The sequence below is a fragment of the Passer montanus genome, unplaced genomic scaffold (assembly GCF_014805655.1).
Source record: "Passer montanus isolate IOZ18808 unplaced genomic scaffold, ASM1480565v1 scaffold14, whole genome shotgun sequence".
Classification (NCBI taxonomy): domain Eukaryota; kingdom Metazoa; phylum Chordata; class Aves; order Passeriformes; family Passeridae; genus Passer; species Passer montanus.
The window spans coordinates 8242777-8257025 of record NW_024360941.1 but is presented as its reverse complement, the minus strand read 5'-3'; the positions used below and the strand labels follow the sequence as shown (position 1 = coordinate 8257025).

Sequence of the window (14249 nt, the reverse complement as noted above, 5' to 3'; positions counted from 1 at the left end):
GCAGAATAAAATAAAATAAACCCCCTAGGATACCGCAACGCTCCTCTGTGTCTATCCGTAATCTCGAAAGGAAAAGGAACATTTCCTTTCTGAATCAGTGCAAACGGTATGCTGTGAGCTCGGCTTCCCACCATAGCCACCGACCCAGGGAGTCGGGCGGGAGTAAGTGAATTTTTTAAAAGCTGTTGAAGTACAGGGAGAAAGGAAGAAAAAAAAAAAAAAGAAAGAAAGAAAGAAAGAAAAAAATAATAAAGGAAAGGAAGAAAAATACTCCCAATCAGAAACGACCCAGGGAGTCGGGCGGGAGTAAGTGAATTTTTTAAAAGCTGTTGAAGTACAGGGAGAAAGGAAGAAAAAAAATAAAAGAAAAAAAAAAATAAAAGGAAGAAAAATACTCCCAATCAGAATCAAACCAGCAAAATCCCATTTCTCCCTTTATGGAGACCTCCGACTGGTGGCGGCTCTGTGGCAGGGCTGAGGCTGTCGTCCCGGCACCTCTCCCCGGGGAGTCAGCCCCGTGTCCTGGGCCAGGAGCCGTCTCCCCGGCGGGGGAGGCCGTGGGTCCGGCGGAGAGCTGCCGTGTCCCGCCGGGGCACGCAGGGCTCTGCGGGCTGGGGGCGAGGGGCGGCTCCGCCCGGAGCGGCCTCCTGGGAGCAGCAGTAATGTGTTAGCGAAACAATGGAGATCAGCGGGCCCGCTTCTCGGAGCCCTTCGACTGCTAACCGTGGAGGCTGTTCAAAGCAGAAACAAGCCCCTCCGTTGCCCAAAAGACTCGGTAGAAAAATGTACAATTCAATTTTAATGCAGAGCAGTAGAATGGTTTCGCCTGTCTCGTCTATTGGGCGAACATGTGGGGGTAATAGAGAGGCCGACTCTCCTATAGGGGTCTCTATTTGCATGCCGTATGTGGCTATAGGCTGCAACAGCTGCTTATAATGAACTTCTTAAAAAAGATAAATACATGTGCAAACCCAGAGAAGTTTTCTAAAACCGGCCTAAAAGACAATGAAATGTCCTGCCAGAAAATACAGGAGGCGGAAGATATTTTAAAAAAAATAATATTAGGTGCTGCCCCCAGAAGCCTCTAGCCTTCGCAGAGTTGCTGGCAGCGCTGCCCGAAGGAGGACCCCGGCAGCTGGGGGGATGCTGGAGGCCGGGGACGCCCGGGGGTCGGGCGGTGATGGGGGGAGGTGGTGTATGGAGCGGTCTGGCAGGGGCGAGCCGAAGCACACGGCTCGGCCTTGACTGCCTCTCTCCCAAATCTGGTTTTCATAGAGACGCGCAGTAATTACCTAAAGCCGTAACTGTCTCCGAAATTATTCATTAAAGTCATTCCCGGGAATCTAGCGTCGCGAGAGCCTACATTTATGGCCTTTGCGCCCTCCGAGCGTGACATCGTCTCTCGCCTTGCGTCCTCGGCGGCGGAGCGTTCAGCATCGCGAAGAGGAAGGGGGAGACCGGGCTGCTCTCTCTTGCCTTCCCCTCGGTGTGTTTGTTTGCGGGGGCTCAGGTTGCTTTCCCCCTTTTGGCAGAGGAGAGCGATGCAACCCGGCAGATACCCTGGGAGCGAGGAGGGTATTTTGGGGAGTTGCAGTGTTGTGCGGAAGATCATGTCTGTGCCCTGTGGTGCTGTCAGCGGTGACAGATCCCAGATGCCGTCGCTACTGTATGGCAGATTGAGTTTCTCAGCAGAAAACTCTCTCCCTCCCTCCCAAACGTCTTCAAAAACCTTCTCCAGATACTGCGGGTCACTTCGGCTCAAACGGGGAGAGAAAGGGGGAAAAAAAGGCTTTTGCTCTCTCCTCCCTCTCTCTTCCTCGCCTCGGAGCTCTCTGGGGTGTGCGGGGGGCCATGACCGGGCCCTTGTGCACCCGGGGGGCTGAGGCGTCCCCTCTCCCCCCCGTCCAGCTGAGAGCCCGTCGCCGAGCACGGGGACCGTCGTCCAGGTAAGCGGGGGGCGGCGGGGCCGGGGCCGGGGCCGGCGGCCGAGCGAATCCCCGAGCCGGTCCCTCCTCCCCCGCTCGGGTCTCGCCGCCTGAAAGGAGCTTCCCGAAGCTGGGTGGCTGAGGTGCCCCCTTGTCCCAGACGCGGGGACGGGGTGGGAGTGGGGGGACAAGGCAAGACCCGCCGCCGTGTCCCGCCCGCCGCGGCGGGAGGCAGGAACCGGGACCCGGATCCGCCCTGAGCCCCCGAGCCGGCGGGACGTGGGCTGCCGGGGGTGACTTTGGGGGCTTTAAACGGGGAACCGGAGGAAGAACCGGAGGAGCAGGGGAAGGCTGGCCGGCGGGCGCTGGGGGCACACCCGGCCGGCTTGCTGGGAGCCAGGAGGACGGGCCAGCTGCGAATCCACAGGGGCCGGCAGCCGGTGTCCCGGTAAGCGGCGGAGGTCGGGACATCCCCCACCTCTTCCCTCCTCCCTGCTTTTTTTCACGTCTTAAATGCAAGACAGTTGTGTTTTAACAGCTCTGTCTTTCCGAGATATATAATGAATTTCAACATTCCTGTCCTCCCACCTCCATAAAATATTGATGCCTCCCGAGTGCCCAAATCAGAGATAATCGGCTGTAGCGTCTCCTGGAGTTCTTCTCCCTCTCCGTGCAAGTGGATCAGTGCTTGAGGGCTCGTTGTGGACCGTGGTTGTGTAGCTCTCTCTTCCCTACCTTAGAGAAGCAATGCCCTTGCAGTGTATGGCACCAGGGGGGACTCCTGTCTGTGCACAAGCCCTCAAAACACTTCCCAGGATGGCGGGGCAGGCCCACTGCTCCCGATGGGCGATTTGGTGTGGCAGCCCTGGGGTCGGAGTAACCCCTTGAGGAGCGCCCCGGACCTCATTCCCCCTAATTTCCCTCTGGATGGAAGCAACCTCATTTCGTTCGTGCCTGTTGGAAACGGTTTCAACTAACCCTGCTCTCGGTCCTTCCTTCCCCAAATGAATTGAAGGGCTTTAATTCACCCGCTCGCACACCCCCTCCCCCTCCCCTTTCCTTTTGTCTTTTTTTTCTTTTTTTTTTTTTTTTTTTTTTTTTTTTTAAGGCAACTCTTGCCTTTAGCAGAAGTATAATTGTGACCCTGCCTGATCCACAGAGCCTCCTGTTGGGAGCAGTTAGCTGTGGTTGCATTAGGCCAAAGGACCTCCCAAGTGGCGGTGGCCTGGGTGTCATAGGAAGGGACTCTGCACATTGTCCAATCTTTCTCATCAAAGTCCCAGGCACCGTGGAGCCAACAGTTTGGTGAAGAAGGAAAATAGTAAACAAGCTTTTCCCCTCCCTTCCCAATCCAGCAGCCCCGAGATCTTCCTAGGATGCAGAAAAGGGAACAAACTTTTTCATAACTTCAGTTCTACGGTGTGATTTACATTTCCGGCTGCTCTGTCAGACTGGCAGTAATTTACAGCCTGATAAAAAACACTTTTACAACACCAGAACATGTTCAAGTGGTGGCTTACTATGCAAAATTTACTTTTTAAAATAAGACACCGGCAAGAAAAAAAAAATTCGGTTTCCTGCCTTTTTCCTACCATGTCTTTTTGAAGAGTCAAATGGGTTGAAATTGTAGTGTAGGCAAAAGAAAAAAAATAGGAGCAGGCTGAAGAAAACAGGCATGAAGTAAATCCTGGGGTTTTGTTTATATGCTGTGTATTATACGTCCACGTCTGTCCTATTTCTCTAAGATTTTCGTTTAACGCATACTTAATATTATTGTGCTCTCTGGCCAAACCCTGCTAGTGTTGCCCAAGGGATTGCTTTCATTTAGCCAAGTAGCTATTGTGTTTAAACAATTTCTTTCCTTTAATAATTCATTTCTTCTCGGGAGCCCAAAATCGAGTGGATCTGGTAGCGTTTATGAAAGGGGAAGCATCTTTTATTCAGTTCTAAAAGCAGGGTAATAGCGTTATCCCTTCTTGAGGAGCATCCAGCCAGGCTTCTTCACCGGGGCAGGGCAGGACGGGTCTGGAAACTAATGTACAACATCCCTATCCTGGTAGGAACGATAAAGTTTAGTAAATTACAAATATGTGAATTTGGCAGACAGTTAGGGATGAAAATGATCAAACGACTAAAAGAAAAAACCAAAAAGAAAAAAAGGCAAGCAATGAATAAACCACATGTAGCAGTTGCCGCTTTCATGACTTTGGTAATTATTTACACCTGAATCATAGTTTACTCCAGCGACGGTTTCGAAAGTAAACCTTTAAAGAATTTAATTATTTCCAGTTTAAGAAAATAGAGATGAAAAAAAAAAAAAAAAAAAAAGAGAGAGAGAGAGAGAGAGAGAGAGAAAAGTAGGTTAGTGAGCAACTGCTGTCTCCCGAGCTCTCATAAAAGGCTTTATGTGAGTTTCCATCCCAAAGACACAAGCAGCCCTTCTGCGTCCTCTCCTCCCACCCCTACAGGAGCGCTCACTGTCATCTGTGCACGTATTTACGGCCTAATGAGAGAGTCCTGAGGGTCACACGGGACGGTGCCGCTGCAGAGATATATGTATGTATGTATACACACACACACACACATACACACACACACGTTTGCCTATGTGTGTGCGTTCAGTCGAGGCGCAGTACTGGAGCACGTGTGGGTGAACTCCCTGGCTCCTTCCTTCAGCTCCATAATAGCTCTGTTATTTTTGCTAAACGATCAGGATGGCTCTACGTGACCCTTCGTCATTCAAAACCATTTTCTATCACTGCACGTGTGCCGGGGGGGTAGGGGGATGGATGGGGAGGGGGGAGGAATCGACAAGTCATTGAGAATAACCGGGCAAGCTTGTGATGTATAGCACGTTTTATCTTTATTTAGGCAACACGTCGCTCGCAGGATGGCCTGAGTTTCCATGCGCGACAAGGGCATGAAGCACATCCATCCTCGGGAGGTGCAGGCAGGCTCGGGGAGCTGCTGTGGCTGGGGGACGGCTGGGCGAGCACAAGGGCAGGGAACCCTCTCGTTCCTCTGCTGCAGTTTCCTGCGTGTGAATTCCGCACTTTCTGGGGAAATTTCAAAAAAAAAAAAAAAAAAAGAGAAAAAGAAAAAAAAAGGCTCCTCTGCTGCTCTGGCTGGGGCGTGTGCGGTGGGCGAGGGCAGCAACCCCGGGGCTGGGACCCCATGGGTACTGCGGTGAGCTGCCAGCTGCGAGCACTTTCAATATTTCGCTGCTCTCCCTCCTTGAATCCACCGCACTTTCCGGGTCGGGGCTGCCTTGGCATCCTTCGTACAGCATCCTCGTGTGCTGGGGATATCCCGGGGCTGGGCTGGGATTTAAAGGGCTCTGAAGAAGGCAGTTTGCTGTTAGCAAACCGGTTCTGGCTTGGCTGCGGTGCGAGTCCCGGGGGTGCAAGGGAGGGGAGACAAACCCGTGGTTTGGAGCGCCGGCTCCGGCAGGCGGGGGTGTGCCCCTTCCCTGCCCCGGACGGTGCCCTGGCGGGGTCCCTCGGGCACATCCCACGCCCATCCAGCGGCGGCAGGAGGCAGTGGCCGCCACCCCGGGGCTGCCCGCTCCGAGCCCCTTCCCTCTGCCCTGCCCGTACCTGGCGCGGCGGGCGTCTGCACTCGCCGAGCGGGGGGTGCTAAAGGAATGGGAAAATTATCCCCACACACAGTTTTTAAACTTTCTGGAGCTTCCCCTAAACAAGCAGCAGCCTCAAATCGCTAGATCTGTGAGGATTTTATACTCACTCCCTCTCCCAGAGCAAGGCGCTGCTGGCGCATTAGGCACTAGATATAGGAATATGTGAACATAAACATATATGTGGGGGCACGGATTAAAAAGCTGTGCATCACCTTGGGTTAAGGGGTTTTTTGGTCACTGGCTCCTCCTCTGTAAACCAGCTGTTAGAAATTGTGCTCCCCGAAAGACAACGAGTTCGGAGTGTTTAAAATTTATTTTTCTCCCTGCTCTTGGCGGAGAGAAGGTAATATCGTGCTGGACACAGGGAGGCGAGAAGAGGCAGTAACTAACTGTAACTAATTTTCTAGAGGTAGATCACCTCAAACATGTGCTTCATGGTGTTTTTTTATTTGTGATGGCCTATAATTGTAATATATGTCCATAGTCTTACGTCATTCGCAATGCCATTACTCGCGTGTCTTAGTTTTGAAAACAAAGGCATTTTTTGCTCGTCCAACGTTAAAAAGACGTACCCACACATAAGATTAAAAACGTACATCTTATTAAAGATGACCGGTGATGGTTCCCACTAGAGCATCTCATTAAAATCCACAAGAAAATAGAGATTGAAACATTTGATATAATGATATCATTTGATTGATAGAATATATTCTGAGTGTAAGATGCATAAGCATAGAAGGTGTTTAAAAAGGTAACATTTTTCTTTTACCTTTTTTTTTTTGTTTAAAGAAAAGCGGTCATTTTATTTAATGGTCTACACACACACGTGTGTGTGTGTATATATGTATGTAGATTAATGTGTATATATATATATATATATAAAAATAAATTTTCTTCTCCCCGAAGAGAGGTCTGACACCTGTTGCAAGCCCCAAAACAGAAGATCACACTGTAAATTCTTCTTGCGATTTTTTTTTTTTAACGATAAGCACTATTCTGGGAAAAAATAGCTACGGGTAAACTTTATTAAGTAAATGTCCACGAAAATATCTTCCAAGTTTAATTAATTTTAAGTTGGGAAGAAAAACGCGCCTGTTCGGCCCCTGTTTCCCAAGCAGGACACCGCCGAGGAGATCCCGGGCAACCTTTCCGCTATTTTATTACATTCCATGCAAACTAGATACTGAATACTCTTTTTACGTTGTCTTGCTGAGCAGTAGGACGAAAAGCACAGTAAAATTAAAAGAGCTTGAGGGGACAGTCAGAAAAAGTACCATTTTCTCCTTTGCCGAGCTGGGGGCTCTTTCCTGGGGCTGTCTGCTCCCAGAGCACCGAGTGGGCGGCTGCTGCTCCGCGGGGCTGCCCGGGGGTGCCCGGCTCACCCCCGCCGGCGGCACCCGGCCGAGGGCGAGAAGCCACCGTAATTCTTTTCCCCCCCAGATGTTGTCCTGGCATTTAAAGGGCTAAATCCCAACTCCCAGGCACGCAGCTGGGGTATGTTGTATCCTATCAATTCATAACAAGGAGGCATTTTGGAAAGACTCGTAAGGATATTTATTTTAAAATGTGTGCTGAAAAGATATATGCTGGGGGGGAGGAGGGACAGGGTTGGGCGTCTCGAGTTTTGTTTCTAAGCCAAAACGGCACAGTTCGAGCTGTGAACAAATGGTTTCCAGAGAATAGTTCTTTTCTCTTTCTTTTCCCTGAAAGAAGTTTGTTTGAAGTTCCCGGAGTTTTTAATGTTAAATAATATTAATACCAAAATGAATACTTCGAGGCTTCTTGTTTTAATTTTGAAAAGCTGGCATGTGTGGCTCTTTCTTTCTCTTTCTTTCTTTTTCTTTCTTTTTTTTCTTTTTATTTCTCTCTCTCTCTTTCTCTCTCTCTTTCTTTCTCTCTTTCATTTCTCTCTCATTCTTTCTTGCTTGCGTTCTTGCTTTCTCTTGCTTTCTTTCCACTTCTTGCTTCTCTCTTCCTTCTTGCTTTCTTCTAGATTTCCCTCTTCATCTCTTGCTTTTTCTCTGTCTTGCTCTCCCACCCTCTCCCTCTCTTCCCTCTCTTTTCTTCTCTCTCTCTTGCTGCTCCCCCCTCTCACGCCCTATTTTCCCCCTTGTTTTTGGAATTCCTTCTTTCAACCGGACTGTGTTCGGGATATTGTTGCTGGTAAAAGAAATAAATAACCCAATAAATAAAGCAGGCTCCTGTTATGACAAGTTCCAAGCCAGACCAACATTTTACGGCTTAAAATAGCCCTTGAGGAAAAAACAAACAAAATTTTAAAAAGAGGCAAAGCGTTTAACAGCAGGCTGGCTGAGGTCAATAGCGGAGGTGTGGGACGGGGCGCACCTCGCCCCCAGCCCCGCTGCGGCGCAGCCGTCGGTGCCCCTGGCACCCCGGCGGACACTTCTCCGGGACAGGAGGGCTTGCAGCATCAGCCCTCAGGGTTAATCACCGGCAAACCCTCTGCAGAGCCGGCACATCGGGAATGGGCAGTTCGGCAGGGCGCAGCGGTTCCCTCCCCGCCGCTTTTCTTGCTTTCATCTCTGCCAGTGTTAAAACTATTGCGAAAATAGCGAGGGGTCACGTCAGCTGTTTGTGGAGGCTGAGCGCTGATCACCTTGGGCTCAGCCGGGCGTTATCCCGGCCGCTCCTGCCTGGGTGGGCAGCGGAGGGAGCCCGGACCGGTGTCCGCCGGGAGCCCTTGGTACCCCGGGCCGGCATCCCTTGACGCCATCCCACTGCCTCTGGGCACATTCTTCTTCAGCAGTGGAAAGGAAAAATAAAGAGTGTTGGTAGGGGGATTGTGGAGTCAAAGTCCGAAGACGGTTTGCTCCTCTGCAGATCCAGGGAGGGGTTCTGCAGTGGATCTGCCTGCCTGCCCGGAGAGGGCCGGAGGAAGGGGGTGACAGTCGCGCTGGGAGAGGTCCGTCCCCGGCTGGAGAGAGCCCTTGGCTCTTCTAATCGCTTGCATGTGCCTGCGCCCTGAGCAGCCGCGCTCCGAGCAGCGGCAAATACCGTAACAACTCGCGTGTCGTAAATTACAGAGACCTCACCCTGGCAGGGAGATGCCGGGGAGGCGTCCGGTTTGTCTGCAGCTCTGGAAGGCACGGGAGGAGCCGGCCTTGCTGCTTCCCTCGCTTCTCTTTTCCCTCTCTCCCCCTCAGCCGATTCCTTCACGGAGGGTCATACGGCATTGACTCACTAGCACGTTCCGGTGTAAGAGAGACTTTTTGTCTCTCACCCCCACACCCTTCTTTTTTTTTTTTTTCTTTTTCTTTTTCTTTTTTGAGTTGTTAACCCCCGTTTATGATCGAAATGTTACTCTCTGCGTTTTGCTTCGTTCTGGCTGCCATTGGTTGGCCTGGGTTTAATCAGAAGGAAAAAATGTTCGCCACAAATGTAGCTATTGTTTGGCTGGAGAGACGGGGGCCGGGGGAGGAAAGCAGAGAGAACGGGAGACCGTGAATGACAGTGACGGTGGGAGCAGCCATCCGCCTCGCGGCGTCCTCCTCCTGCGCTCAGCCCTTCCGAAAACAGAGCTCCCTCTTTCCCCAACCTGCCCGCAGCAGTATGCAGGGGAGCCGGGGGCATGTTATCTCAGGAACATAATGCTAATAAATGTGCTCAGATGTTGGACATTCCCCTTGCCTGTTTTATAGGGTTTCACTGGTGGTGCTTAATGGGCTGGGTCACCGGGACTGATGCTAGCAAGGTTATTAGGATTAAGTAACCTAATGAATCGTATGGCCATTAGCGGGCTTTGAAAGAAGGTAGTTTTCCCTGTAACCTGGTCTCCTGTCTCTTAACAGGGGCAATTATTTTTAACTGTCTCTCAATCACAGGTCGGAGGGGGGCTTTTTTTTTTTTTAAGTTTATTTGTTTAAAACCTCTCTCTGATGCTTAGAAATTGATTTCTCCACAGAAAGAGCCTGTCATTTTATCTCGGTGTTTCTCGGAACCGCTGAGCGAGCCAGGCGCTGCGGCCGCTCCCGCGCTGCTCGGCGGAACAGCCGCTGCCGGTGCCTTTCCCCTCGGCTGGCCAAGTGCATCACCCGCCACGCGGGTCCGGGAGTGCTTGAGGAAGATTTGTACTTTTTTTTTTTTTTTTTTCCCAGAAAAGTGTTTTTCTTGCTGTGTCTTTTGCTAAGCCAGGTAAGCGATGCGACGCTCGGTTCCCCTCCAGCGGCTCGCCCCGCACCGCTCCCTCCCGGGGAGCCCCTGAAGGCTCCCTCTCGGCAGCGGCTTCACCCCCGCCCTCGGTACCGCCACCGGGACCCGCCGAACCCCGACCCGAGGGGCGGCGCCGGGCGAGCGGGGAGGCAGGGCGGCGGCAGGGGCAGCACCGGAGCCTGCAGCTGCCTTCCTTCTCTTCCCGGGGCAGCCACGGTCAGGGCGAGCGCAGGTTATCAAAGCTAGCTCTTAGCCATCCGCTGTCTTCTATGGCGAGGAGAAACTAACAATTATTATTATTATTATCATAATCATCATCATTATCATCACCATCATCATCATCATATCGTTAGAATAATCAATATCATTATTATCATTACTCTTAATTTTTTGGCCCCGAGGTTTAATATTTTTTTTTCAAACTTCGATGTTTTTCCCCCTACCTCCCCCCTGCTAGAAGGTAGAGTTTGAATGTGGATATAGGTTGCATATCGCAATGCTCCTTCGGGGAGGCCGGGCCAGCGCTGTGAATATCCGCTCTAATTAGAGCAAGTGTTAATGGCTGCTTCAGCTTGATCAGGTCTGAAATATTTGCACCGTCACACTTCAAAATAACCCGGACGTACTGGTGAAAAATTTAGAAAGGCGGTAAAAACCGACAAGAAGTTGTTGGGAGAAGAGTCCTTTTGTGCGGGTGCCCCTGGGAGCCCGGCGGTGCCTTGGCCGCTGAGCCGCCTGCGGCGGCGGGGCTGGGATGGAAGAGCGCGGGGCAGTGGGGCCGCGGCGGCTGGAGGCAGAGCAGGGCCCAGCCTCCGCTCCCGCTGCAAGAGAAGATGGGAAGACCTTTCCTGGTGTGTCCAGGGCCCCTTCTGAAGAGCTACCACCGAGCGGCATCTCCCATGGCGCTGGCATGGTGACAGGGGTGGGCAGGCTGGTGGCAAAACGCGATGCTGTGTTTTCCACCTATAAAAGCTCACGGTCAAGCTGCGAGGGGCATCGCACCTGCCGGGCTGTCTGGCTCCCAGCCGCCGGGAAGGGGCTGCTCCTCGGGGGGCCCTGCGGCAGGAGCAGCGCAAGGTGTCCGCCAGTAGAGCAGCGGAAAGCTCCAGCCCGCCTGACTTGGAAAGAATCCACTTTCCCACAGCTTTTTCAATCCCCAATACTTTTCACACCCTGTTAGGAGTTAATACCGCCGAAACCGCTAAACGCTTCCATGCCTAAAGGTACGCCCCGCTCCTGGCGGCCCCAGCCCCGGGCAGGACGGGCCGAGCGCGGGGAGCGCCGCCAGCCGCGGAAAGGGTCGTTTCCCCGGTGGAAATTCCTCGGATGCTTCGTACTTAGGCTAACACATCGGGCTGACTTTCTTTGAAAGGGCTTCGGCGGGCAAGGGAGGGGAAGGATTCCCCGGATACCTTTTGGGGAAGAGCGGGGCGATACTGCCGGGGCCGCTCCAGCTCCCCGGGTAATATTTCAGATGCCAGTCTCGGCGTGGAGAGCTGGCTGGGGGTCAGCTATGTGGCCTGCACTCTGCAACCAGCACCTCCGGGCGGCAGGAAAGCCACACGGGACTGGTGGGGAGGGAAGGGAGGGAGGCGGGGGCTGTGTGTATCAAAACCAGAATGGATCTTACCTGTAGCTGACGGATTTTTTTTTTCTTTTTTTGTTTAACGGGGGCTATTTTTCGGGTTTGGTTTAGTTGTAGCTGACGGATTTTTTTTCTTTTTTTTTCTTTTTTTTTTCTTTTTTTTTCTTTTTTTTGACGGGGGCTATTTTTCGTGTTTGGTTCAGCCTCTCACCTTGCACAGTCGCCGGCAGGCGGTACCGCCCCAGCCGGCGGGGGCTGCCCCCGCGGAGGGCCGAGGGCAGCAGCCGCTCTGCTCCGCTCCGCTCCGGCGTGGCTGACCTCGCCCAGCGCCTCCAGCCACCCCGCAAGGCCAAGGGCAGGGAAAGGGCCTCTTTTTCCCTGAGCTCACGGGGACGATGCGATAACAGAACGCGCACGGCAGGAAAGAGCCGATCGGGGGGAGCATTTCCTGTCCTATTTTCCCAGTGAAGTAGTTGCTGGAAAATGCCCGGTGAGATTTCTTGCCACTGCTTTCCAAACCTGCAAACACCGTCCCTAGGAAAACCGCTCGGCTGGGGTCTCCCCAGCTCGCAGCAAGAGCACTTGTCTCCGAGAAGCACAAAATTCATCCAGAAAACCTAACTCCGCAATGTTTAGCGGTCAGGCCAGCTGTGCCCAGCCTTCCAAGCAATGGGACATCTAGGCTGTCATTCAGAGCCTGAAGGGATTTGCCCGGCGTGTCTGTCTTCACAAAACAAAGGACTTGGCCCCGGCGTAAAGTGAGAGCATCTCTGGAGTCCAGAGCTGCTCTTGCATCTCTGAGTCCAGAGTTGCCGTGCTCCCCTCCAGCCCCTCAGGCACAGTGATGTTCCTCCTCTTGCATGCCTCAGGTTGTAATCAGCCTTTAATTTGCAATAGTGCTGGGGAAGATTGGGAAGCCAGGTCGGTGTGCACCAGGTGTGCGGGATGTACCTTTAGCCATATAGTCCCCAGCCCCCGGCGAACACTCTTAGCCTTGTAAGCTTAGCAGCATCCCTCAGCTTCGCGTTTGCTCTCCGTTCAAACCCCGTTAAATTCTTGTGGCATGAAAGGGAAATCCACGCGTGATGTGCACTTGGCGGGACCCTCCAGAACCCTGGTTAGGCTTTTTTCCTCACCGCTGGAAAATGCCTTGCGGGCTGGCACGGGGGAAACTGCCGGGTGCGGTGCCAGGCCAGCTCCCGAGGCACAGGCTGATTCCCAGGCGGGGGACGCGATTTCCCCAGCTGCCCTGTCCCTGTCCCTGTCCCTGTCCCTGTCCCTGTCCCTGTCCGGACACTCAACCCCCCAGGCAGGTCCTCCCCAGCTTCCTGGGGCCGGCGGAGCCTCACCCGGGTTACATCTTTGGGGCTGTGCTCGCAGAGTGGCAGCTCTCTCTCCTCTCCCGGCTTCCCCCATCGCCCGCTGGTGTCCTGCCCTCGGCGCCTCCCCGTGTCCACCCAGCCCGATCCAAACACTCCGCGCTCTCGGCCATCTCATCAGGGCGGATATCCGTGTAGGATATGGTCACCTCCTCCCTCACGGCCCTCAGGCCCCGGCAGGCCTCTAAGTCCTGTCGAGACGGAGGGACCTGCCTGGGTGTGCTACACAAGCCATGCAGGCGGCCCCGCCGCTCAGGTGTAACTACCAAGGGTCTGTCCTGGCGGGCCGGAGCCTGGGATAGGTGTGAGCCGTATCCACCCCGAGCATGAGTGCGTTTCATCTCGGCGGTACCATTTATTCAAATGGCACACGGAGTCCCAAGCCGAGAGCTGGGAGGACCTCCAGGGAAAGGATGCTCTTTGCAGACGGGGTTGGGAGCACTGGGAGCCGAGCACGGCAGCGGCGGACGGGCTGTGCCAGCAGCTGTGACCCGCGGGGAGCTGTCCCCGCTGGCTGTCCCCGCTTGCCCCGAGTGCCCGCAGGGCACATTCGCTCTCCTGCTCGCCTTCCCGGGAGCCGGGAGGGCAGCGTGCTGCCGCTCTCACTGCAGAGGCGCACAGGATGGGAAGGAGCCGAGCTCGTGTTTAAAGGCGAATATCGCACCCACCCGAGCAGCAGCGGTGGGATCAAACACATCCCCCTTCCCACCCCCTGCTCCAGGTGCTTTCCTGGGCGGCGCGGCTCCTCCCCGCCTGTGCGTACACGCACATACATGATTAACTAATGATAAATTATTACAGTCTATATATTAGATTGTTCCAGTTACCTTTTTAAAGAATAGTTAGTCCCGTAATTTCTGTCTCTTCATTTGTTTCACAAGCTTGCAAATCTACAAGCAACACAAAGTGAGGACTATTTAAATGCACACTTTACATATTATAAATATAAAATCATGCACAAATACACGATATATATGTAACCACATATCAACATGTGGGCATAAATGCAGGTGGGAACTCTACTGAAATGCTCCGGTTTGCTGATAGGGCAGGATGGGACATGAGCTGTGGTGTGATGGATGGGGTATGACAAGAGTGTCCTTTTGGATGTGGATCTCCCGGAAGGGTCTGCCCGGCTCCCCCTCCCCGGGCTGAGCTGTGACACCTCCCCTGACCCCCTGGGAAAGGGAGAGGATTTCCCTGGCGCTGCCCCGGGCGAGACACGCGTGCCCTGTTTGAGAGGCAGCGCGGTGTCACCGCCGGCGCTTCCCGGCACAAAGCTATCCCATTTGTCAGAGGGTGCGAGAGGTGCCTGGCGTTACGAGCAGATATCAAACACTCCCCTTCAGGCCCCAAGGAAAAATAAAAACAGTTTGAAGGAGAGAGCTTCCAGCTGACAGTAGCCAAACGCGATGAGATCTCCCCTCGCTGCACTGCGGAGAGGCGAGGCTGGTTTTCCTTCATGTACTTTTTGCCAAACTTACTCAAGTGCCTTAAATTCGTTTCCAAAATTCGCGTGGCACAGTTCAGAGCTTTCAAAACCTCCTTATAAA

At 53.1% G+C, this 14249-nt stretch overlaps 1 protein-coding gene across 3 annotated transcripts; it reads left to right on the top strand.

The window, feature by feature from the left end:
* The first annotated feature begins 422 nt into the window (after window positions 1–422).
* Window positions 423–6049, top strand: LOC120498060. 3 transcript variants are annotated; one of them, XM_039700331.1, is made up of 3 exons: window positions 423–1946; window positions 4394–4481; window positions 4797–6049. In XM_039700331.1, exons 1-3 carry the CDS (start codon window positions 1852–1854, stop codon window positions 5562–5564), a joined length of 951 nt encoding a protein of 316 aa, XP_039556265.1. In that variant the 5' UTR covers window positions 423–1851; the 3' UTR covers window positions 5565–6049. The 3 variants fall into 3 exon arrangements, 2 of the variants coding, with proteins under 2 accessions (XP_039556265.1, XP_039556266.1); XM_039700332.1 differs by having other exon boundaries at window positions 4394–4485; XR_005626628.1 differs by lacking the exon at window positions 4394–4481.
* The last annotated feature ends 8200 nt before the right edge of the window (window positions 6050–14249 follow it).

Bases quoted from the DNA above. Each gene is read 5' to 3' on its own strand.
- LOC120498060 (XM_039700331.1), top strand. From the start codon at position 1,852: ATGACCGGGCCCTTGTGCACCCGGGGGGCTGAGGCGTCCCCTCTCCCC. The intron at 1,947-4,393 runs GTAAGCGGGGGG...CCACCCCTACAG, and splicing joins GCACGGGGACCGTCGTCCAG to GAGCGCTCACTGTCATCTGT. The intron at 4,482-4,796 runs GTATGTATGTAT...ATCTTTATTTAG, and splicing joins GTGCCGCTGCAGAGATATAT to GCAACACGTCGCTCGCAGGA.